This window comes from Rosa chinensis, chromosome 2, assembly GCF_002994745.2.
Source record: "Rosa chinensis cultivar Old Blush chromosome 2, RchiOBHm-V2, whole genome shotgun sequence".
Lineage (NCBI taxonomy): Eukaryota > Viridiplantae > Streptophyta > Magnoliopsida > Rosales > Rosaceae > Rosa > Rosa chinensis.
In genome coordinates this window covers 84,761,521-84,787,550 of record NC_037089.1, presented here as the reverse complement: position 1 = coordinate 84,787,550, position 26,030 = coordinate 84,761,521, and the positions used below count along the sequence as shown (strand labels likewise).

Below are 26,030 nucleotides of genomic sequence, written 5' to 3'. Positions count from 1 at the left end.
AAAACTCCTCATCTAAGCTCATGTACACGTGTCAATTCTTTTAATCGTTTATTATTATTATTTTTTAAATTGAGGTTGAAATGAAAGCTTAGATTAATGAGTTATAATATTGATCATCTTTTGTAAATTAATATAACTTCCTTTTCTTTTCTTTTTTGAAATACAATATCTATAGTTAGTTTCATTGAGAAATGACACCAACATACGACCAAGGCGAAAGCTAAAATAACAATAACATATCCATTAATGAAGCAACTTTAAGACAAAAAAAAAACCTCCACTAACAATTGATGGCTCAGAACGAAGAAATCCGGCCAACTAAGAAGGCCATACGGTACGTGAGACTTTATCGTATCAACGGACCACCGTTGATCTTATATTAGTTTTTACCCACAACAGTCCTTACGAAGAAGACAACCAAACCGAGCTAAGAGCGACTTCCCTAGCTATATATGTCCCACGTCCCCGTAATCAACCAAATGAATGAGGTAAGAAACCAACTACAGAGACTTTTCTATCTTGTTGACGATTTAATTACTTCGATCACATTCATGGTCACAGATCAACTCTCAGCTTTTCTGAATCGCAAAACAAATCCCCAAAGATAAAAAGAAACAGTCCAAGAAACGAAAGGTAATATTGAGATGCTCCGTTAGCAACTAGATATCCAAATTGGAGTTGCAGAGACAAATCTGGCAGGGTCAAAATCAATATATTTCAAGAAGAAAGAAACACAGAGAATCCGAACCGTTTATCACAACACAATTCCGTGATCTGGATCCGACAATTCGTCGACCACCAAGCATGGGCACATATTATACACTGGCTGCCAGCCAGTATCCTCATCTCGGATCACCCCATATGAACAAATTAAAAAGTGGGCCCCTTTGACAATTTCAGACCATATTACTAAAATTAACTATACAAAAAATAAGAGGACGGGTGATAGTTTCCGTGGCTAATTATTTACTTTTGCAATTGAGTGCGAGACTTATTCTCTATATTTTACGCTTTTAAACATTTAATATCATCTAATTTCTTATTTAATTAAAAAAAAATCTCCAAATCTCAAGTACTAATTATTCTCTCCTCCATTTTCAATAAAACTCTGCTTTGTCGTTTCTTGTAAAGTGACAAAAGCTGAAACAGACGTTTTGTCATATAACGATATAGAAATAGAAATATTTTTAGACCATCAAAAAATACTTGGCAATCGTTATCTACACCGCAGTACGTCCAACCCTAATAAAAATTCTACTTGAATTACCAAACTGTCTCATGAAAAGCTGTAGCTGTTAGTCAATTTCAAAGGATTGTTTGGTCATTTGGGACGCACGGCACCAATATAAATGGCGTTGGAGTCACCTCTCTCAACTTTAGCTGCAAAAAACACCTAGAAACAACACTCGTTTTTTCCAGCCCTCTCTCTCTCGCTCGCCGGATTTATAAGCTCCGGTTACCTTCACATCCAAACTTTTCTGTCTTTCATGGAGGTTTGGAGCTTGAGATTCAAACAAGTACAAGCCTAATACTGGTCAAAACCATCTTCTAAACTAAGTTTTCAGTATACCTCCGGCCGACTTGACGTTGTTTTCACCGGAGTTTGAATCCCAGAGCTGGAAAAAATCAGTGGTGGTCTGATGGGATTTTGTATCTGTCCGTTGGAGACTCCAGCGAGGTTACTTTGGAGCACCAGTTTCTTCCGCCACAAGATTATGATCTTCTAATAGTTTTCATCCCACACCCCCAAAAATATTACGTATTCTGTAAGAAATCCCCCGCCCCCAGCACTTTTCAACCAGTACCGACGGCGAGTGACTTCACGCGCCCGCCGGTCCACCAGAATTTTTCAAGAGGAGATCAAGGTAAGTAGAAGAGTTTTGTAAAGACGATGGAGCCAGGCCGTCTTTTCTTTGAGCCTCAGCAAGGTGGTGGCGGCAACATGTTGTTCCTCGGGAGTGGTGATCACGTTTTCCGAGGTAAGTAAGAATATTAAGGTGTTCAATTTTGATTCACTTAAGAAATTCAACGACGAAAAACAATCTATATATGAATTAATTTTTGTTTTGGAAATAATTAGGGCCGAGATCGATAATTGGCATGGAGGAAACTTCGAGGAGGCGATCCTTTTTCAGCACGCAAGATGAATTGTACGAGGAGGAATATTACGACGAGCAGATGCCAGAGAAGAAGCGCCGCCTCACGGCCGAGCAGGTCTCCGGCCACCACCTTATTTTCCTTTCTTTTACATACTTCAGCCTTAAACTTTACTATCGAAATATCTGTCTAAGATTATATTCCTTCACGCTAAGTGAGTGTTTGTGTCTTGGTCTAATCGAATATGCAAGGACTTTGGTTCTAAGTTTGAAAAATATTCCCATGTGAATTGTGCTACATGTGGCATATTCACCTTTATCATGAGCATAAATTCATTTCATTTTCCTTATCTCCATAAAAGTTTCCATTTTCGTTTTACCCTAGTGGGAATCTGATTGTAGTAGTTTTCACATCGTTTCTGACCCATTAAACTAGCTTGTATCTACCCAACTTTGTTCGATTTGTCTTCCTTTTGTGTTTGACTTGCAGTCAAATCAGATCGGATCGGATCGGAATATTGATTCTGATTTTTGATATTTCATTTATTAGGTGCATCTGCTGGAGAAGAGCTTTGAGACAGATAACAAACTGGAGCCGGATCGGAAGACGCAGCTGGCCAAGAAGCTAGGGCTGCAGCCAAGACAGGTGGCTGTGTGGTTCCAGAATCGTAGGGCTCGCTGGAAGACAAAGCAGCTTGAGCGCGATTATGATGTTCTAAAAGCCTCTTATGACTCCCTTTTGGCTAACTATGATTCTATCCTCAAGGAGAATCAGAAGCTCAAATCCGAGGTATATGTTACTCAGTCACCAATTTTCCTACTCATACCTACCAATTGATTCATGATTTTCTTAACTAGTTAAGATGATCGGTTTTAATAAATCTATTCATTTTAGCAACTCCACTAATCACTATGCAATCCTCATGGTACCATATATAGTATGTGCTTTGCCATAGTAAGTAACTTAATACAATATAAAAATAATGAGAGAGATCCTTCTTTTGAAGAACAAGTCATCCACAAAGGTTAATTCATCATCATAAAAACAACGAGAAAGCACTTCCCAGGAGAATATGTAGTCGGCAAAGATTATTTCATCATAATAATACTAATGAGGAAACACTTCAGACGAAATTTTTTTGAAAAAGGTTAATTCATCATAAAAAATAATTACATATTTTTTATATGTAAACTGCGTTGCTGTGATATTTTTGTCTTGCATGCTAATGTTGGTCACAGATTCACAATCACCTGGTAATTTGATTCAATCAAAACTCTTTGTAAATATTATACTACTGTAGTGGACACCGAGGACAGCTGGTGTTTGTGGTCCTATTTAATTCCATCTAAATAGCATCTGTTCTGAAGAACCCCACCTTGAATTTTAATAAGCACTTTCAGAGTTACAGACCGAATATACTCGGCTATACTTCATATTATTTATCCCTCGACTCTTTCTCTTCTTGGTTTTGTTTTAACGATATGATATGGAAATCATTAGTGCTTAAGGAAGTGACTTCGGTTGCTAGGAGTTGATGCCCCATTGGATACACTAATTTAGTTTAAGAATTAATACAGGTGGTCGCCATAACTGAGAAACTTGAAGCTAAAGATCAGGAGGAAAAAGGAGCAGCATTTGCAGGTGATCATCATCATCATGATGAGAAGCGTCTCCCTGGTCATCTTCTTCCAGGTGAGAAAGAGATGATCACGGATGTCAATGTTCCAATGAGCCTCCAGTTCGATGTGAAGGTTGAGGATCGCCTGAGCTCCGGGAGCGGTGCTTCCGCCGTGGTGGACGAGGAAGGCCCTCAGCACGTGGACAGCGGTGACTCGTATTTCCCAAGTAGCTCTGACGTCCACAATTATCCTCCTCCTCATCCTCCACATGATCATCACCACTGCATGGGGCTAGTAGGTGGGGTCCACTCGGAGGACGATGGCAGCGATGACGGTCGGAGTTACTTCTCTGATGTGTTTGCCGCCGCCGCCGCAGAGCAGCAGCAGCCGGAGGAGGGCGTGTCGATGGGCTGGTGGGTGTGGTCCTAAAATGTTTTCCATCTCTAATTCAAAGAATTGAGTTGCTATTTCCTCCCCTGATGTATCTATATGTAGATGCTTAATCGGAGCAATTAAGCTGATTGTTCAACTATTATTTCAACTATTACGAACACAAATGTAAAGTGCATGCAGCTTAGTGAGGGCCACAGATACTATAATAAATCTGAGGGATAAATAAAAATCAATGTATTCTGTTCAGTATATGATGTCTTGTTTCAACATGTTTTTGCAATATGCATGCATCTCTTCGAGGATTTGTAGCTATAATCCAATATCCTGAGTTTCCTTCACAAAAATTGCAGACCTGAATCTTGTAAGGATAAACCTGTCCATCTTCTTGAGACTTGAGCTATCCCATCGTCTTGAGACTTGGCCAAGACTCATTTCTATATTCTTTTCTCTACTTGCATAGATTTTGGACCATCCCTCCTATTACTCAGATCAATGACACTAAATGATACATTAGGCATTTCATCATCCTCTTCCAAAGTTTATCACACGGAGTCTGACCTCAATTCATGTTGCATAAACCCCAAGTGACAACACTGCACCATTCATCCTTATTCTCCCCAATGGCAAAAGACAAAGCAAACTGAAAGACTCAAAATATACAGTATATATACAAATTTACAATAACCTAAGAAAATAAGAACAATTTATTATCATCATTAAGCCACTTGAGTGCAGGTGTAAACAGAGCAACATTAATTTCGGCGAAGTTAGCTGTAACATTGATTAAAGTTCCAGCAATGCAATAGCCAGACCAAAATAACATAAAACCATGCGACCAAAGAGCAAAAATTGAAACGGCTCGCCTGGATACACTAAAAAGTTCTGCTATTTCATGAGTAAAAATCACGAAGTACACAAGGTTACATATCCACAGACACTCATTGCCAATGATGAGGCAGAAGCTGAAAGAATCTAAACTATCATACAATTCTTCACATGAAGATTGCACATCAAGGTAATTGACTTGTACTGCACCTAACACCTGCTACTTTGCTACAAAATGGAAGGCAGGCCCTGGGATACTTTACTAACACGGAAAAAAAAAAAAACATTGGTCCCACAAAGCCCCCAGAAAGATGATCTAATGTAACCTACATGTACGAATGTCAAAAGAGTGCCTCGCCAATGGCAACAACCCTAACAAGTAAGAGGTGAGACTTGGGCAGGGTGGTTAACCAGCAGAAATCCCTCAAAACAGTTACACATATCCGACACATATGGAAGGGGCATCAACTCTTGACAGCTTTGGAGAATGCCTAGATAGAGCTAGAGAGACAAAAAGAGAGATGTACCAAAAGAATGAAATATTGACTAAACCTGCTCAGCTTCAACAATTTGCCAATTTCTGATCTGTTTTCCCTTGTTAACATTAGTTCTCTCTATAACTATTATATGGATCTCACTCTCTTTTTTTAAGAATTTCATTTGCTTCCTTCTCCAGTTCTCCCTTTCCAAGCAACACTTCAAAGCTGCAGCAGAAATCATTCCAAAATTGGGTTCATCTGCATATATCAAGTTTGTCCCGGTGCCCGAATCCACTGAAGCAGATATCATATAAACACTGCTTTTCATCATCTGCATCCAAGTTAGCATGTCAGCTTTACCTCTATGTACAGATAAATGGTTCGGCAGCAGCAGCAGTAGCAGTGACACTTTCATTCCTCGAAAATAGTTGTCATGGTGTAGTCTGATTCAACACAACCCCACTATGGTTCAGTGATCAGTATCTACTGTTACCGAATCTGCATGCCGCTGCTTCATGGCTACTGGGAACAACCCATCCGGGTTGGTATCCACACAAAATCACAAATCTAGAATCACATATCCCAACATCAACCCTCTGGTTCTTTCCTTTTTTTGTTCAATTTCCTACTTATCTTTAACTTTTCTGTTGAATCCACAACAGGCAGCATAGTCTGGTCAAGTAAGCTGCTGGGCTCCAAGTCGTCAGTTATGTCTGAATTTGGAAGCATTTTCTCATACAGGATAGCAGCATCGAGGGAGTAAATTCGCAGGGAAAGGGATGACATAGTAGAAGTCTGGGCTGCAGCTGAGTACGATGACCAATACCACCACTCATTCCTTAGGTACTCGGTCTTTATCATGTCCTCCAGCACAATTGTCGCTTGAACCATCTGAAGAAAACAAGTATTCTTGTTGGTTAACTTTCAAACTTATGGACTTAGAAGTACAGAATTACATAGCAGCAAAGATAATAAGAAATTTAAAATATATATATATATATAATCTTACTGTTCAGATCTGAAGAAAACAAGTATTCTTGTTCGTTATCTTTCAAACTTAAGGACTTAGAAGTACAGAATTACATAGCAGCAAAGATAATAAGAGATTTGAAAAAAAAAACAAAATAGATAATCTTACTGTGTCAAAAGGTAGCATTAAAATTAAGAAACACATTATACAATTATAACTCAAGGTGTGCAAAAATATTCCAACAAATCCAATAGTAAATTTTATTAAACATATGCAAAATAACTCTAGATGATAACAAGCTATTATCAAACATTTAACTAAGCTCTGCTGAAACGCTGCAATGTACAATTGGGTGGAAAAACAAATTGACCTCTATGATATTATTATTTCATTGAAAATTACCATTAAGGAGTACACAGAATTAAAAATTAGATAGCAAAGTGTAACAGGCAACTTTTGTTACACCTTTCCATCAAAGAGTCTATGCATGCTCCACTGTGGAATTTATGAATTAATAACAGAACTTCTTAAAATCCAAGACAACGTAGCCATCTTTTAGCGATTAGGAAAGTATTATCCAGAAAGAGCACTAAAATAAGAGTATAAGACTAACCTCATATATTGTGGATGCGGACTTAACAAATCCACGCCACGCCCATCTCCTTTCCAAGTGTGCCTTTGATGGTCTTAAAGCTTCTTCAGGTAATGCAGCTTCCATGTCAAGAAGATTTATCTTGAGTCGTCTAGAAATCTCAGAAACTTTTCCAACTAAAGGACGCAAAGAGGACTGGGGGACCACACAGAATTGGCCACCCCCCACAATTGAATGACTACCCGAGGGTCTCATATTTCTTCGTTCCAGATATCTGAAAGTTTGTCTATTGGCGTTTAGCACTTGTAGCCCATCAGCTGACCCACAATGACTGTTGCAGCCTGCAGTATCCGCACCAGTGTTTCCTTCTGAAATTGGTGGCTCAGCAGCCTCCTGTCCAATTCCAAGTTCACCTACATCTTCCTGAGGAGTAATTAATGCAACTGCAGAATCACTGAGGTAAGGGGATGAGGATGGAACAAAAGATGGAATCCCATTTGAGCCTATAAGACCTATATCCTGTATCAAATCCTTATTTGAATCATTTGTCACAAACTTGGAGCAGATCTCTTCCAAATCATATGGGCAAACAAATCCTTCGTTCTGATACTTAATCAACTTCGCGTTAAGCTCAGAACTGACACTTCTGGAAGTTTCAACATTTTTCAGCTCACCTCTGAACTCTTCCCTATTCATCACACAATTCAGACTTCCCTTAACTATAGAAGAATCACTTTTTTCCTTGCCCTTCTCACAGGCTGCAGCACCTGACATGCACCTACCATCATTATGCCCCTCAAGTTCAACATCAGTCAAAAAGGTCCTGTGGCAAGAGAAGCAATGGTGTCTACAAGGCCAAATTGGTTCCAAACAATCACACCTGTACATTTTCTCATCATTAGTTATTCTAGCTCGCTTCCCCTGCTTTTTTAAGATATCAACAGTTTCCAACTCAAAGCATGGACCATATAACTTCTCCAGAAACATAGCTGCCCTAGTACCAAGATGGTTAGAAATTGCAGCTCTTTCACCATTACTAGCCACTGACAAAGCACTTTGGAGGTCATCATGAACTCGGCTTCCAGTTTGCTGATATTTTTGGAACCTAGACTTCTGCCAGTTCAATATTGACTCTCTCAACTCTCTTTCCTTCGGGTCATGGGGCTTTAACCAACCTATCAGTTCATTAATTTCTGCATCAGTTTGATATGAAATCCAAGGTGAACTTAATGCTACAGCCTTGTTTGGTTCAAATAAAAAGGGACAGTGAGCTTTAGATCCCTCTAAAGGCAAACCACTTTTCATGCTACTTGCAGCAAGGTTCTGCAAGACGGAATTCCTCCATACAGGGTCTCTGCGTTCTGCCATCTTTATCCCCTGCTGCACTGATATGCTTCTATCAACAATAATTTGAGAGTGTTCGCCTGGCATAGCCGAAGCCCAGTACAAGCCACCCAAAGAATCAATTCCCAGAAACTCCCTCCGCACAGAAACCTTTGAAAGGTCAGATTCTACAGCAGTAATTGATTCTAGCAAAAGTGACAAGTCGTTTCTTACAGAGTTCAACTCAAGGTGGTAGGAGTGTGAGTCATTTGCAATAGCAGGTGACATACGTTGAGCCACAAAATTGCTCCTAACTTCGGAAGGGATACAAAGCCCTTCCTGATCTAAAGGCTTAAAAGGAGAGACAACTCTTTCCGTATCCTCCTGTTGTAGATCAAGACCACTGATTTCTCTATTAGAGCCATTAGCTTCATGTGGTAGAGAATTTGATGACGGCAAATCAGTACACCCAAAGGATCTATCATTTTTCTCGGAATGCATATGCGGAAGGAAATTTCCTTCTGCATTAGTGTCGTCAACAGCAGGATGGCCTTCTTTTTCCCTAACTCCAGCATCTACAGAATTTTGACTATTGTGTTCTGCATTACTGACCGACAGGAGTTTATCAAACCCTCGGGCGCTCTCTGATGCTGGAATATCATCAGCGACTCCATTGAAGTAGTTGGACCTGCCACTCAAAGCATGTGCATGACCGGGACATTTTTCTTGGTTTTCAACCGAAGCAGAAACCCCTTCCTTTATGCCATCTTCCCCAAGGCTGACATCAACCTTTGCAGCTCTCGCAACCAATAACTCTTCTCTAGACTTGAGGTTCTTCCACTCTACAGATAACGATCGCAATTTCTGCTGCAACTCAATTGATGTGTCAGAACAATGTTCAAAGTGTTGATGAATAACGGCTGAATTAAGCAACTCATCACATAAGAACTTCAGCAGGAAGGTTCTCTGCAAACAAAATGAAACCGTTACCTAAAAATAAATTCATCCAATGATCCTGAAATTGTAGTATGACTAAGGAAAAAAAAATGGAGGAAGAATAAGCCAACCTCATCCACATGGAATTCCCAATACTCGCTCTCTTCCATTTTAGTTGCTAAATGCGTGAGTGACTCCAAGTAAACGCGTGTAACTTCTCCGTGACAATTTTTACCACGGCGTCGGCTAATGACCTGAGGATGTCCTGACGCGTCTTGAACCATGTTTTTGCCAACAACACAAGATGGACAATACCAATTTCCCTTTGGGATCCTTGCAAGAGGAGGAATCAAACAGTAAGTATGATACTCAGCATCACAAGTATCACACAACAGTACGCTGTCGTCATCTTTATCAATGCCACATACTTTGCAGACTCCCTCATCCCAAGGGGCTTTGGGGATATCAGTCATAGAAGCAACTAAATCATCAATCTCCTTTTTTCTTTCAGCACTTATAGATTCCAACTTTACATACTCCGCAAATTTATGGTCCAGAGAAATAACCTGCATTGCAATAACAACATAAAATGGTTAGGTACCTGAAGCATATGCAAGTAGGGTAACATTTATAAAAAGCCTGCATTTTTATATATGTGTGGTTGTGAGGATAGAGAAAGACACTTCCTACTACTTTGTGTTGTTTGTACTTTTTCTAGTCTATCTCTAAAATCCTGCTTTAAGCATCAATTCTCCGCAACTGATTTAGACTTATTATGAAACAACTTTTTAGGCACCAAGCGAATAATTGACAACAAAAAATTTCACAAAGTTTCAAGGAAAGAAACAAGGGGAAAATGATAAAAAGGTACTCACCTCCTCATATAATGTTTCAAAATTTTGGGATAACGTCTCAACCAACTCGACCAAATCAGGCTGATCACCATAAGCAATACGTAGATTACTCCATAACTGCAATATGAAGTAATGATTACTGGAATTCACTAAAATTAAGAAAGACAGACTACACCAACGAAGTTTTCCATTTTGGCTATCTATCAGATATCAGAATTTGAAAACTACACACAAAATATATCATGCAAGATTAATAATTCAATCAATAAATGCTAGGCAGGAAATACATAAATATATGAAGACTAGAACAAAATTGGCGATTCGGAAGCAAAACAGAGTGGCCAGCTGTTCACAATGATGAAAGAAATCAGACGCATCACTGTCAATCTTTGTTTCCGATAAATCAAATTTGCACGCTTATAACCATAATGATGAAAAAAATAAGATGTTCACTCTTCTTTAACATATGTACTTATCTGCCTACTATCATAAATATGAATGAAAAAAGCAGTTTCTGATAAAAGACAAAAGCGAGGGAAACAAAAACTATTTAGAAACTTAAAAGTTTCAATGATATCTTCACCAAGGACATTGGATAACTTGAAAGTGTAAATTAAAGTTTGTTACAAAAAACTCATTAACCTAGAAAACAGACCTGCCTAACATCCTCACGGAAAGCTTCATGTGATCCGCCATAGGATCCAGCTGCCAATCTCAAGTCAATAGTCCTGAAGTCCAAAGGCCGAGATACCATGGCTGGGGACCCAAGGAGTCCCTCATCATCATTATCACTTGAATTCATCAGCTTTCTTCCCAGCAAATTGCAGAAAACCTTTGTGTCATCTGCCGCAGCCGCACGACGGAACACAATGCGACATTGTTTCATAATAACATCAGAAATGGAGATATTAATCTTCCGTTTTCTTCCCTTCTCAGATTTTTGTTTTAAAGATTCAGCCTTCACATCTGCGAGCACTGAAATAACCGCTTTCTGTGCCCAATCAACAAGGAAGATTCAAATTCAGAATCATACTTTAAGTAATCATACAAAAATGTACGTTAAGTTTCAGATAGACAACCATAGAAAACCATAATTCTTAGTTCCATAACAAGCAGAAAGATTCAACCTTATTGTACCAAAAAAAGAAAGATTCAACCTTAGCATGACAGCATAGTTGACTTTTTCTTTAAAATTGTAAAGTACCTAAACATTGAGATCTTAAGATGAGAAAGTTAAAAGGCACAACTCACATAATTTATTTGCCAGAGATAACCTGGTCAGGCAGCATGCCTAATCTAAGCTAACTTGCCTTCTAATCAAATAGGCTTATGACTTAAACCTATGAAGAATATGACTAGTTCCATAAGGAGCACAGGACAACAGACAGAAGTTGGTCAGGTGCACAACTAACTTGGTGGGAGGCATATGATACTTGAATATAACAGGTGTTAATGTGCTGGCATTGCAAGTAAAACAAGCCAACTTCTATTTCTTATCAAGTTTTCTACCAGACAATAACTAGTGGTTAATAACATATTAAAGTTACTGAGAAAAGCACCTTTGTAGGTCCTGAGGCATTGCCCTTGTAAACTTCCTTACTGATAGAATGTTCCAGTATTTTCTTTGCCCATTCTGGTGGATCCTTATCCAAAGCTTCATAAACACATTTTCTGATTCTTGTTCCCACATTTGTCGGTAGCTTTCTAACAGGTTCCAGCATCTGCGCCCACGCTGGTATATTACCATCATTTCCCAAATTTGTTTCAACAGACACCGTTCCATCCGACCCTTCTGCTTCTATGGTGAATACATGACTTTCCCCATCAAGTGAAGCAAAGATTTTCTTTGTGGCCTCTGCAAGCAACTGAAATTTAAAGAAACAAGAACATTAATATGCACTCTCATTTTCACTAGTCATTGCACCAAGTAAAAACTACATTTTTTTTTTTTGGCAGACATATGCTGTTGAGTGATGCAAACAAAGAAAGCATGATACATAAAATCACAGAAACAATGGAACTCAGAAGAGACGAGTAAAATCAAGATCCTAACAATTAGGGCTGTATTTTTAACCATTATCTTTCAAATAGCAAAGCACTGCATAAAACATATCAACAGTGTGGTGCTTCAAACAACTTGAAATGTCAAAAGTTTGCAGTTGAACTAATTGACCAATTTCACCCCTTTCTGGAACCTAAAACTCATACAGCAACTGTCAGGTCAAAACATGCAGCCTCAAATATACTTGTTCTTGGAAGGAGACCATGGTCAATCCCTTGTCAGTATCAAGTGGTGAAGATAAAGTTATGGTCCATTGCTTAAAGAAATTATCAAGTGCTGGCAATTGTTGGGTGATTCCAACAGCACTGAAAGCCAGAAGTTTAGCAAGGAAGCTAGGGTTGGAGGTGACTTCTTCAAGGAACAGAGTGATGTTGTGGGTCTCTTGATAGACTCTGACAGTTACTAATTGATGACATTCCTATTCTTTTCATTCATTCTGATTTGGAAGCTGCAGTCTGCTGAGGTGTCAAGACATTCTTCTGGGTAGATGGGAGTTGCACACAGTAATTAAGACTACAGCTTTGGGTAGATGGGAGTTGCACACAGTAATTAAGACTACAGCTTTGTCTAGATAGCAGACCTCTTGTCCACAGCTGAACACTAAAAAGTTACCCGATGACTTTTCCATAACAATCTAAGTTTCTTATATTTAAAAACAAAAACAAAAACAAATAAACAAAAATAAACAAAAATTGGCATGATTTAAGTCATGAACGTATGTATGATACTATGATATGATATGACGATAAGATTAAGCTAAAATCTAAGCCAGATGGTGAGCACAATGAATGAGTTCCCCCTGTCATTCCGGCGAAACCTAATTACTTCCACAGGATTATAAAATATCATATCACCACAAAAAAAAAAAGATCTGATCTTACAAGTGCATCTGCTTCCATCCCCGCTACTCCAGATAAAGAGCCACAAAGCACGCCACCATCACCTTGTAAGCAGCGAAATACTTTACTGCTTTCACGACTAGTAATTTCAGCAGACTCAAGGTTACCATCCATGGCTAACACAGCCAAGATGTATCTCCGTGCCAGCTCTGGCCAAGTCAATTCATTAATTGGAAGTAGCTTCGATCTTTTCACAGGAATAGAACAGTCAATATCTTTCTTCCTTCCCCGCTTTGATTTGGACTCTCCAGAATCAAAATTCGGATCAACCAGTGCAGCAACCTTGGACTGCAACTCGCCTATGAGCACTTTTAGCAGTGAGGCGTGAGCCTTTGTCAAAGCTATGCCGGAACATCTATTGTAGGTAACAGATGCGAGTTTAGCTTCAGCTGCCTCCTTCATTGCTCCGGTTTCCATATGGATGAATGCATGAGGGTTATCCCTAGAAACTGCCGAACTGAACTCAGAGCTAGATGATAGAACTAGACCACTTCTACAATCAACTTTACGTGCTTTTAAAGCTTTGGTGCCCTGGATTTCACTCTCATACTTCTCTGGTAGATCTGAGCTGGCAAACCAAGGGTTTATGAGTTCATCCTCAAGTTCTTTCAATGAAAATGCCTCCTTTAGACCCAAAATACCATGGAAGCGCCATAGTAGTTCCCAAACCTGAGTATATAAGCAGAAGACCAATAAGCTTTGTACCTGTCAATCTCTCAAATGCTAATCTAACAATCAGAATATGTTAACAAACATTTGCAAAGAGCATGCCCATACCTGATACAAGTCACCAACAAGTGCAGGAGGGATCCTCGAGCACAATGGCTTCCCAAGAGGAGGTGGATGATCATTCTTAACATGAACCTCAGCCAACTTGGCTTTTTTAGACCTCCTAAATAAACGATCTAAAACTTCCTCTTCTTTTCCATGCAACCCAGCCCCCATTTTAACCACTAGATGCCCGTTTCCAACAGTCAGCGATGTAGAATTATTACTTCCATCTCTAAGAAATTGATATTGAGAACAGGACTGGGCACCAGGAAGCTGCTCCAAAAGTTCTTGCACAAAATCGACATCTAATCCAAATCTATCCTGCTCGAGCCATTTTGCTATGTCATCACAAGTACCTGACTCATTATCTGCCTGACTTACAGAAGGTATACTGAGAGAAGCAGGTAAACTACAAAACTTGTCCAACGAAGTATGGTTCACTTGGCTATTGTCATTTGTTATAACCCCATTATGCAAACCACTAGCATTTTCAACATGCTTACAACAAAACTTAATACTACCTCTCCGTTTATATATTTCAGAACAAGCATTAACAATCTTTTGCGACATGATTCTCCAAGCTGAATATGATGAATGATCTTCTACTAACATCTCACCAATATCATCCCCGGCAGCCAAATCAGTAGATGAGCGAGATCCAGATTTTTCACAAACAGAATGACTTTCAAAATGCAATTGGGTCGTTGTCTGAACATCATTGGCTTTATCCGAACAACCCATCAGGCACGAAAAAACATCATTTTCCATTGGGGGGGAAGGATCTGACAGTATCATCTGTATACTTCCATCATTTCCGTACGTGTCATGACTGTCTTGATCACTTTGAGTGCAAAAATCACCAAGTGCTGGCCTATACAGAATAGTCGAACCACTGGGAATGGGTAAGGCAGAGCACGAACATCTTCTGACCTTAAAAACTGGTCCAGAATCACCACCGTCTAAAACTTCAAATATAAATAAGGAACCAGTAATCCTATCATGCCAACACGATCTATAACCTATTGGCCAGATCAAATTAGAATCATGATAAGAGGGCCTTGTATCAACTTTTCCTAAAGAAAGAACAAAGAAATCTTCAAACTGCACTGGGAATCCCTCCTGAAAAGTAAAACAGACAGAAGTCAGTAAAGTAAAACTAGATAAAACTTATGCTATGCCTCGGCATTTTTTTTTTCCATAAAAAGATAACAATTACAAAACAGATAAACTCACACTATTGTGCTGCGACATGATGCATCCAATTCCTTTTGATCCAGCTTCTGACAATTCTCCATTATTCACAAAACCAAGGGCGGAAACTTCCGCACTTGGACCATGGGAAGAGAGCTTTTTGCAATAACCACTGATCGAACTTTCCTTTTTTTCAGTCAATCCATTGGCACATAAAGTTCTTGACTTTCTTTTTCTGGGTTGATAAGTCTTCTCTGTCATAGACAAAGACCCCTCTCTTCTTAATTCAGACCCCACAGAATTGCCGGATGTCAACCCAAGATAGTACGAAACTTCTGATAATGAATCAAATTTCTTTCCATTTGGAGCACAGTAAACTATATATGGTTCACTACTGTCTATTGACTGTTTAAATTCTACACGCCAACCTTCCTCCAGCACCCCATGCCTCTCAGAAACAAAATCTCTAAGAGCCTTCAGAATTATTTCATTTGAATTTGGGGATGATAGTCTAATAGCTGTATTATTACTACTCCTATGCCTTCCAGCTGGAAAACTCAAATCTACTTCCTCAAATCTTCCATTAGCAGTCTCTGTATGATGCAATGTATCTTCATATTTAACCGCATGTGTCAAATTCCCAGAAGCTTTGGGCAAGCCAAATCCATTTCCGGAGTACAAGAAGTTTGAATAAGTCACTGGAGCACCAAATGGATTTCCACCAAAAGAATTACCACCGGGAGTGTGCTTTCTAAAATCAAAATAAGTATAAGCAGTAACTACTAATGGACAACATGCATTTAAAGAAGTTAATCAAAATGCTAAACAATCAATAATAGACATGAGATACATAATATAGGATCAGTGCAAATGTAAAAGAAGTTATAACACATATCAGCAATGAGTGAAAACAAGGCCACCATGTTCAAATTAATCACTAAATTATGGCACTAGCCTTGGACAGATGCTGCATCCAGTGATAACAATTAGGTGTTGGAACGAGCTCAAATCTGCCTAGTCCATTGGCATAAATGTAATAGGTAAAATACCATGCATGCAATTCTGGAAAGAGTGAGTCTTTACTATCATTCTTCTAAGTCTAATGATGTTATCATCATGACAAGCTCAAAGAATCAAAACAATGCATGGCTTAAAGACCAAGGCTTGACTGTCATTATTGTAAAACTAATCTTCCAATTGGCCGAATGGAGAAGACAGAAATGTAGTAGGCAAATAGCATGCATGGAACTTTGGAACAGTAATTCTTCGCAATCATTCTTCGAAACTATCCTCCCTAATCCATTGCCTAAGTCTAGAGTTCAATGCATCAGCATAAAATGAGCTCAGAGAAATCGAAAACTAAGCCTTTACTATCAATCTCTTAACCCTAATCCAAAAACAGTTCAAAAGAATCAAACTTGAGCATTATTAATAACAGATTAGCAAAATGCACTAAACGACATTACCTCAACTCAATCAGTTCCTCGGCCACGTCAGCGTCGCCGTCGCCGTCGCTCGGCGGCGACGCGTTGATATCCAAAATCTGCTTGGACTTAACACCGAGCGGCCACCGCTTGCTCTTAACCCCGCCGCACTGGCACTCGCCGCAGACCCACTCGTCCAAATTGACAGCCTGGCGGCCGCGCATTCCGGCGCAGGTGAGGTGGAACCCTCGCTCGCAGCCGTCGCAGACCACCACGTGTCCGCGGACCTCGGGCTTCCCGCAGGAGGCGCAGGCAGAGCCGCGACCGCCTCCGGGAACTCCGGCCGGGCCTCCCGGCGGCGGAGATGGATTATCTTGATAATACCGGACCACGTCTAATGAATCCGGTAGGGTTTCTGGAGGGGAAGGGATCCTCTCATTGAGATCGATCCCGAGTCCGGCCCCCCTCGTCGGCTCAGCTCCGGCGTCCCGGACTTCGTCGCTACTCGAATCGTTCAGTTCCATCATCCGCGTCGGGGTTCGGAGCTCGAGGTCGGCGCCGGTACCATTGTTGACGGTTCAGATTTTCCAATCTCTGGTCTCTCGGATCGGACGGCTGAGATTCTCCGGCGAGGTTCTGGTTTTCTAGAGACACAAGAAAAACGAGACCAACTCTCTCTTTCTTTCTCTTTCTTTGTTTCTCTTTTGTTTTCTCTCTGATTTTAAACGGGGACTGTAAAATTGTAAATGGATAGAAGAAGGTGAAGTGAGGCGGACGCGCTTGGGTTTGTATATATAATACCCTAGTCGCCCTTCATGTGCGACACCTGGACTTGTGGACCGATTTTCGGAGTTCCAAACAGTACACACACAATCTAATCCAAACCTCTCCTTGCCGGGTTCCCGGGTTTAGGGTTTTTATTCTATGAAGACCCTTCATTGCACACACCAAAGCCTTCGTTGCTTCGGGATTTTACTTTTGCGTGAAAAAGGTGAGCTAGAGTGGTTTTTTTTTTTTTTTTTTTTCATCTGAAAATGATTTACGAGTTTTCTTTTACCGGCTTTAATGGCAGGTTAAAAGTTTGGTCTGGACAGCTCTGACATCATATCGCGCCATAAGGCGGTAATGTCTGGTGATTGTTTGAATATACTTTATTGAATGTTTTATCTGGTGTAACGTAAGTCATTATTATGTACGATATTAGATTTTAGTATATCCGTGTTAGCACGGAAATACAAAATCTCATCATTATTACGTTGAGATTATCTATTTGAGTCATTTAAAAGTTGATCGAATGTGCACGGATGAACGATTATGGTATAATAATTAGTGTGGTGAATGCTTGTACAAAGTGACAAGTTTTGACTCAATATTCTTGTGTTTAACTTTATTGAGCTCTTTGATAAAAAAAATAAAAAATAAAAAATAAAAACTTTATTGAGCTCTTAACCAGCGCAAAAGAGCTTGAATATCAAATAGTAATCGTTATAAATTAGATCAGAATATTATGTCTTTCAAATTTTTTTTTTTGGATGAAAATGTGAGCAAAATTTCATTTTCTTTCTCCAAAAATCATTAATCTCTCTAAAAGTAAGAGAAAAGATTCGTTTATAATATTTCTTTTATCAGCTCTGAAAACGCTAAAGTTGCTCGGATGGTTTATAATATTCATTCTCATTATTAATATTGAAAGTTGATACTATCTCCTTGCGTCATTTCAAGTTTAATCAAACGTTCACCAATGAACTGTATGCTTCTATGTCTATTTATGGTTTTATTGTACAAAGTTGTAGCAAATAATTGTTTTCTATTACAACTAGTTGTTGATATCAGGGAGGAATTTCAAAATCTCTCACCAGAAATCCTCGATTAAAAACCAGAACAACTAGTTATCAGGAAATCAAACCCACAACATTCCATTTATGAAGAAAAAACTAATGCCTTTAGATCAAATGGTTTCCAGTACAAATAACTTAATGGTTGCATACATGCACAACACATACAAGCCAAGTTTTCTTGTGTAATCTCCATCACCGAGACTCTGAGGCATTCTCTCTTCTTCAGTTTGTTCGAGATGTCACAGCTCTCCTAAGACTACTATTCATGCAATTTGGTCTTGTTCTAATTAAAGCAAAGGAATGTTGGAGATTAACTACTTTCAATGGTGCAGTGGGTGCTTGAGTGTAGAACTTTTCTTGAACTATTTCGTTACACTATATCACTTTTAACTATGGAAAAATTAGTATTTGCTGTCTGTTTATGTCACCGGATTTGGAAGGCACGAAATGATAAGATCTATTGTCACAGGTATGTAAGTGCACAGATTATCTTCTCCCAAATTCAAAGATTGATTACCGAATTTGTTTCTACCAACATGCCTCTTAAATCCAGTAGCGGCCTCCCAGGTTCAGGATGCAGCTGATGTACATGCTAGTGTGAGAGGTCTTGGGGCTATGTTAAGGAATGACCAGGCCAGGCAAAAAGTAACCAAGTTTATTGACCTGAAAAAAAGAACGAAAACCTAATGGACATCCAACCCATGTCAAAAGAATGCATGGCCACTATATAAACATCTCAATCTCAACCACCTGAAAGTATTTACAGACGCGTAAAAAAGAAGAAGAAAAAACAGAAATTGAAATTGATGAATATCAAACCAAAGCAACTAAGCAAGGGCAGATGTAGGCTTCTTGCTAAAGCTCATAATTGTTTGAAAATGGAGACAGTAGTACTAAATCTTGTCTGTGTTGTATCAACATGTGTCAAGAGGAGCCAACAACAAGACCTTCCCGAGAGATATTGGTCACCCGAAGAACAGCTTGTGCGCTAAGCGGAGATAGTTTCGATTGGCAGAAGTTCTCCCAAGAGTCCACCTCTGGTTGCATCTCCTCAGATACTGCTGTTGGAGAGAGATTCTGAAATTTCTCATAAACAGTCTGCAACTCAAGGAGGAGGCTTCGAGCAGCCTCCCTTGATTCAGGAAGCTGGTCACTAAGCTGGGAGGCGGCAACTTGAATTAATTTGTCAATCCCATATGCTTTAGTACCTTCAACACCCTACAGACAAAAAAAGATAAAACATCTAAGTACCTAGAGGGAAATAAAGCAAACTAGCAGAAAGTTGGCATCAAGTGATATAACAAGATGCACCAAATCATGTGATGGTCTCACACCACTATCTTAAAGATTAACAACATGAAAAGGGGAACAAAAAAGTATCTTGAACCTATGAAAGAATTCCTCACCAGGAAAATTAAAGAAACATCATTGTCTATATACAATGAAACAAATTATAGTAATGAGGAAGATATAAGAATGAAGCAAAAGAGCAACTAATTCTAGCTGATACATGGCATCAATTATGAAAAGAGAAGGGAAAACTAGCCTTGCAAACAGATTTGACATGAAAAACAGTGGGCAATGAAACAAGCATCAGCTACTACAACCTCAAAATAACCTTGAATCTAGTATTAGCAATTTTGAGGGTCAAGGAAAAAGCAAGAACTTCAACAATATTTCCTTTCTTAAGCACCTAATAGCATCCTGAACTGGTTTCTGCTACTTACAATGAAACAAGCAATGCAAAGAAACATGTAGCAGCTTCAAGAGAAACCTAGATGCAATGTAACATTTCAAATGAATCTAGTAATGGAAATTCATCAGGGTTGAGGAAAAAAAATTAAAATCTTCAATAGGATGTCTGTGTTTCAGAAAGGAAAATAGCAATCTGTCATTAGCATCATCTACATACCTAATCTTTTAAAATGACCAATAAGAACATCAGCAGTCATTAGAAAATAAAATGTTTTTCGTTACTCAGAAAGGAAAATAGGAATCTGTCACTTGCAAATACACGACAAATTTCAAAAGACAAAGTGAGACAAATGAATATATCTGATTTCTCTTCTCTTACCAGTCGTGGAACACTTCGACAAAAGCACATTGATGCCTTCGCTCGAATTCTAGGATTTTTGTGCTTGAGATATGGTTGCAGCATTGGTAATAACAATGTGGGGGAAACCCATGTAGTCATTGCTACTAAAGCTCTTTCAGCTGCCTCGCATACAAATCGTTTGTCTTGTGAAGACTTGAGAAGAAGTTGCAGTAGCTGAATGAGTCATATTTGATCAAATCGGGGAGCAAAGATGGGCAAAGAAAAAAAACAGAGAGGATTAGTCACATATATAACAGTAACCCTTTACTATAAAAACAAAGTGACAAAATCAAGATGATACAATGTAGCAGTAGACTTCAAAGAAAACAAGTTACCAGAGGGTCCAATGAATCAACTATACTGTCATTGTAAGCGTTGAAGATATCTGCAGATGTCATAATTGCAGTTTTGCAAACAGCACTTCTTGGATTCTTCAGGGACCTTACTACAAGTGGAATCACATCTCCCCTATTAAACAATATGACAATAGTTAAATCTTCAGCTCCATCAATAGTTAACGTATTTTACACATCAATACCACATGCTTCTTTCAATCAGAGCAATTTGAGAACACAAGACTTACAGTGTATCGAGCATAGCTTCCTTGTGAAAAATGGATAACCGACGGACAGTATTGAGTGCTTCACAAAGCAGCACCCAATCTTTAGACTCTAGTCCAGTTAAGAGTGTCTGAAACATCAAAAAAGAAATTCATGGACACCATACAGTTAGCTGGCATACATATAGATGAATACTAACCAGTTATGAAAAAATGCCCAAGTTTAAGCAAAAATACCACAGGAAGGTATACAATAAATACCTTGAGACTCAAATCAACATCTTCTACATCATTCAAGTTCTCAGACTCAATGTATTCTACTTCTGTATTTGCAACCTCAACTGCATTCACAACTTCCTCACCATTAGTAGAAGGGGCACCCAAAGAGACAGAGTTTTTCTTCTGGCACTCTTCATGATTTTCGGTAGCAATCCCAGCAAAGGGTTTAGTTAGGACCCCTTTGCTACAGCTTTCATTCTTCCTCTCAGATCCAGGTATGGTATTGAGATCTCTAAGAGCTGACATTGCTGTTGACCTTCAACTCTGAACCAAACCAAATCACGACAGTGAAAATGCTTGCTCAAATTTAATAACAGCAATCTTGGTATCTGATGTGGTCGCTCTAATGAACGCAGATAATCTGGTAACAAGCATTTAAAGAGTCAATCCACTTGTAACTAGATAAGCATATTAAATTTTAGAAGTGAGATTACTGCAGCACAAAATTTAAATCCCTGATTAAATTAATAACCCAAGTGAAGAATCCAAAGTAGACAACTAATATACGAAACTGAAACACAGACCAGATTAACATTAAGCCAAATGATACCAGCACTAACACTGTTTGATGTGAAAATAAGTTTGATTTAGGTCACATACAGTGCAATCCCTACATTCTGTAATCCCTGATCTAATTGATGAACTACACTTCCATCTTAAAATCAGGCATTTAAATGCAATTCCACAGTAGTTATGCACTGATTGGAGCTCCGAAATGAACACACAAACAGTAACAACATTGTATGAAATCTGCGTCGGATTGTGAATCAGTGAATAACAATTAAAGAACACCAGTTTCTCCAAATATTTTCCAACTGAAAAATCGGATGCACTTCATATCCTTCAAAATAACCAAACAGACTCCGTAAAGCGTAGAACCTAATCAACACATGGAGTGCCCTCGAACCGCTGGACTATACACGCACTAACCACAAAACACTGAATCCACTCGAAATGTGAGTCTGTGAATACCACAAGATCTCAATCTCCACCAAAACCAGCCATCATATCCAACTCTCAACACCAGCACTATCGCAAACTCAGTAAATCAAAACCTAGCAGAAAAAAAAAACACCTAAGGGCACCAAAACCACTCCACTCCACAAAAACACCAATCCAATAACCACGACGACGATCCAAATCCCAATCCAGTTCAAAAATGCGATGATCACTCTACAAGATCTCGCGCTACACTATCTCACGGATCATCCTAATCCGAATCACCAAGCCACACCGGCCGTGGATTCGATTCGAAGCTTCGCAAAATCGAAAACGAGTACAGTAACAACAACAAGAAGCAGCATTATCAGAAATCGGTGTGTGACTGTGAATGAGAGAGAGAGAGAGAGAGAGAGAGAGTACCAGAGGGCGAAGCAGAGAAGAAGGTGTGAAACGACGGCGTATAGCAGAGAGTGATCGGACAGACGTCAAAGAAGAAGCTCCGAGTCCACACTGAGCCGACTAGAAATGTATATATAGAGAGAGAGTAGAGAGAGAAAGATTTGGTAACCGGCGGGGTGAAGGAGTGAAACGACGGCGTATGGGATAGGTGATCCGACCTGGGCCGGCAGAGTCGGGATGGTCCATGTGACCGCCCTCATAAATATATACATTTAATTTGTTCCGTTGCGATCCTTGATTGTTTTCTATTCGCCCTTGGATTCACCCAAATTTTCTAGAATGCCACCGCCGTGTCATTACTGTTCATTTATTAATTTTTTGTGTTTCATTAAAGGGCAGATTTGAGTTTGCGGTCGCTGTTATGGATTTTGAAGTGTTACCAAAAAAGAGTGAGATTCTGAACTGACTCTCCAACACTGGAAAATGAAATATTTTTGGCGTACCAAATCAATTTTTGGTGTGAATTATTATTGGCATGAGGGGGGGGGACATACTGGCCCGTCGTCACGATCTCTAAGTTTTTGGCGATTTGTTCTCTAATGTCGGTGCATAGCTCCTCTAACCTTGGCCTTGTTTAATCGGTTTTTGTAATTAACATACATTTCATGAGTCTCAATTTTCACTGTTCTCTCCCCTTGGGACTGGGGTTTTGGTCGGGTGAATGACTGAATGTATCGCATAACATGTCAAATCAACTAATCAAGTGACAAGAAAGTTGGTTGAGAAAGTATTTCTTGTTTTTTACACTGTTCTTGTTGTGAAGTATAGGGTATGTGATGTTGGAATAACTGATGGCAAAGCTATCCAACCTAGCTAATAGGTTTCCTTCTCTCTTGGATCTCTCTCTAACGAAAATATCAGCTTGGGTCAGATCCGGTCAGAACTATAGCCTAGAACTACCAATTCGCAGCTATCATTCTGCCACGTCACCAGATGACCCTCACGTAGGTGAATAACAGAATTTTCGAAATATCGATTGCTTGAAAATTTCTAGAAAGTGAAGCTGTGGAAAGAAATCTCGTATTATTCTTTCTGTTATGTAATGAACTCTCTTATCTGATCCTAACTTTTTATATCCTCATATAATGTACTATTGTACACACAGCTTAATTAATTTTATTATGATGAGATATAGATTTGGGATAAAAATTTACTACTTCATGGTGGTGGGGCGTCTAAAGACTTTACGTACATGAGAGGGAGATTTTTTTTATGAATAAGTAGATTGATCCCAATGGCGTGGGGCTTCATGATGATTGCACAATCATAGCTCAAATGGTAACTTGTTTGTGTTTCACTTCTAGTGTCGATCGGGTTTTACATTGATTGTCATTAGTCATGACACTACAACGTACTATAATATACTTTGTCCTTGATCAATATGATGATTTAGTGTTGTTGAGACAGTTACGGTTGAATCTTGTGGATGTTTGAATTACTTTTCGCAATCTTGCACCGAAGTTACATAAAGATGATGTGCATTGTTGAGTCACAAATTACTTACGCAATTGTGCCCCATAATTATGAAAATTGATTTGTCTTCCATGTTATTTTACCTTTTTTTTTATCCATTTCCTTTTCTTTGTAGGAAACCTTGCATTGAGAATAAAATGACTATTTGAGGCTTGAAATGTGGAGATTTGAAGCTAGGGGAAGAAGACACGAAGATTGGAAGAAAATTGCAAATCGACTTTTCCGGCGATTTTTCCGGCAAACTTTTCCTGCGAGCCGCCACTCATGGAGGGTCTTTTCTCCAGCAAATGAGGACCATGGTGGTGAGAATCTCTCATCACTTGAAATTCAAATATCTCCATACACCTTGTCATTTTATCACCTTGCCAATTTGGGACCATTTGGAGGACAATGGTGTAAGAGCATCTCTTGCACACTTGGGGACCAAAGATGACACACCTAGCTGATCAAAAAGAGGCCAAAGACCAATTATTCATAATTCTTGACTCCATTCAATCATCTTCATCCTATCCAAGATCCATTTTTCTCTCTAGAGAAGACACCATCATTTCCACCACTAAAACCACCATCTCCACCTCTAAAACCTCCATTTCCACCACTACAACCTTCATTTCCTCCACCATTCAACACCACAACTCATCTTAGAGATCCCAAATTTCACTCTTCTTACCAATATCAAGAGCTTGGAGCAAGGAGAAGGAGGTGACTACCACCACATCATGTTCTTGGAGACCCATCTCCACCACCTCTTCCGGCATCATCAATAGTCACCATTTACTCTCTATCTCTTTATGTATTTGATGTTTAATAGAATGTTGAAGCTTGTGTATCTAGCTATGTGTGAGTAGTGAACTAGTTGGGGCTAGGGTTGAAAGTCTTAGCCAAACTTGCTTGGATTGATGCTTTTGTTTATAAATTGATGCAAATTCATGTTGTCATTCTCACATGCTAAGTCAATAGTTGAATGCATTACTTAGACCTAATCAATTTGAGTTATGTGTTTGCCATGACATGAAGTTTTTCCCTAGAGATTGATTACCTCTAGGCAAAAAGGGAGCATGAAAGCACACCATGTGTGCATGTGAGGGCAGTGAGCTAAAATCACCTAGAGATAGGATTGGTTTGCTTATTTGGTTACCCAAACTCTAAGCTTTATGCATTTAGGGGTAAATGATTGAGACCTATTCGGTAATTGAATTTGTCTCTAGATAGTTAGCTCTAGACTTATCCGATTAGAGTTAATAAAATGAAAGGGGTTTAAGCCTTAGTAGTCCTATCCGGATGCTAAGAGGGTAGTTGGACAATTAGCTTTGCATCATTCATATTCAATTGCTTTAATGCTTACAAGGGAGGCAAAAGGTGAAACCCGATGCCCTAACTCCCATCCATTTGATAACAACTTGTTTTGTTTAGGTTAGTTTATATTACTTGCTTTCATTGTTTCAATTTGAATAGAAACCAATCTCAAAATCAAAATCAAATCTCTACACACCATCTTGCACATACTCACCATGAACTTTGGTTCACTTGTGAGCCACACTTGCATATTCTTCTAGTTTTTCCTTAGGTTTTCCCTAGCTAGGAAAAGATTTACCAATCCTCGTAGGTTCGACATCCTTACTTAATCCCCTATTCTATAACTTGTACCTCTTGCACTTGAGGGTGGCTTTAATGCTAACATGCATCCCTTTCTCAAATCCTCAATGAGTAAGTTATTTTGTTCTTATCAATTTAAACTCAATCGTGATATTCCAAAATACCAATGTACAATTGGTTATTGATGTGTGTCACCCTACAATGATAGCTCACTAAGGTCCCGTTTGGGATTGCTTCGTTTTAAAAAAAATCAGTTTTTGTTCAAAATTTTAGATTTTAATGTGTTTGGTAAATAAATAAAAAGCAACTTTAATTGAAAGTTACAGGTCACTAACAGCAGATTTTAGAAGCAGC

The 26,030-nt window shown here is 39.1% G+C and overlaps 3 protein-coding genes across 4 annotated transcripts; 1 reads left to right on the top strand and 2 right to left on the bottom strand.

The window, feature by feature from the left end:
* Window positions 1-1,369: 1,369 nt before the first annotated feature.
* LOC112186235 (homeobox-leucine zipper protein HAT5) lies at window positions 1,370-4,358 on the top strand. Its single transcript, XM_024324594.2, has 4 exons — window positions 1,370-1,979; window positions 2,081-2,214; window positions 2,647-2,886; window positions 3,675-4,358. The coding sequence occupies exons 1-4, from the start codon at window positions 1,892-1,894 to the stop codon at window positions 4,143-4,145; spliced, it is 933 nt and encodes a 310-aa protein (XP_024180362.1). The 5' UTR covers window positions 1,370-1,891; the 3' UTR covers window positions 4,146-4,358.
* Window positions 4,359-4,977: 619 nt separating this feature from the next.
* LOC112186234 (methyl-CpG-binding domain-containing protein 9) lies at window positions 4,978-17,186 on the bottom strand. The gene is made up of 10 exons (XM_024324593.2): window positions 16,478-17,186; window positions 15,054-15,762; window positions 13,827-14,939; window positions 13,032-13,718; window positions 11,648-11,953; window positions 10,744-11,079; window positions 10,110-10,205; window positions 9,366-9,800; window positions 6,997-9,264; window positions 4,978-6,304 (listed from the first exon to the last, which is right to left on the bottom strand). Exons 1-10 carry the CDS (start codon window positions 16,960-16,962, stop codon window positions 6,002-6,004), a joined length of 6,738 nt encoding a protein of 2,245 aa, XP_024180361.1. The 5' UTR covers window positions 16,963-17,186; the 3' UTR covers window positions 4,978-6,001.
* Window positions 17,187-18,960: 1,774 nt separating this feature from the next.
* LOC112190701 lies at window positions 18,961-22,792 on the bottom strand. Of its 2 annotated transcripts, none has more exons than XM_024330166.2 (6): window positions 22,569-22,792; window positions 21,189-21,567; window positions 20,952-21,058; window positions 20,704-20,836; window positions 20,348-20,542; window positions 18,961-19,491 (listed from the first exon to the last, which is right to left on the bottom strand). In XM_024330166.2, exons 2-6 carry the CDS (start codon window positions 21,450-21,452, stop codon window positions 19,198-19,200), a joined length of 993 nt encoding a protein of 330 aa, XP_024185934.1. In that variant the 5' UTR covers window positions 21,453-21,567; window positions 22,569-22,792; the 3' UTR covers window positions 18,961-19,197. The 2 variants fall into 2 exon arrangements, with proteins under 2 accessions (XP_024185934.1, XP_024185935.1); XM_024330167.2 differs by having other exon boundaries at window positions 21,189-21,470.
* Between the last annotated feature and the right edge of the window lie 3,238 nt (window positions 22,793-26,030).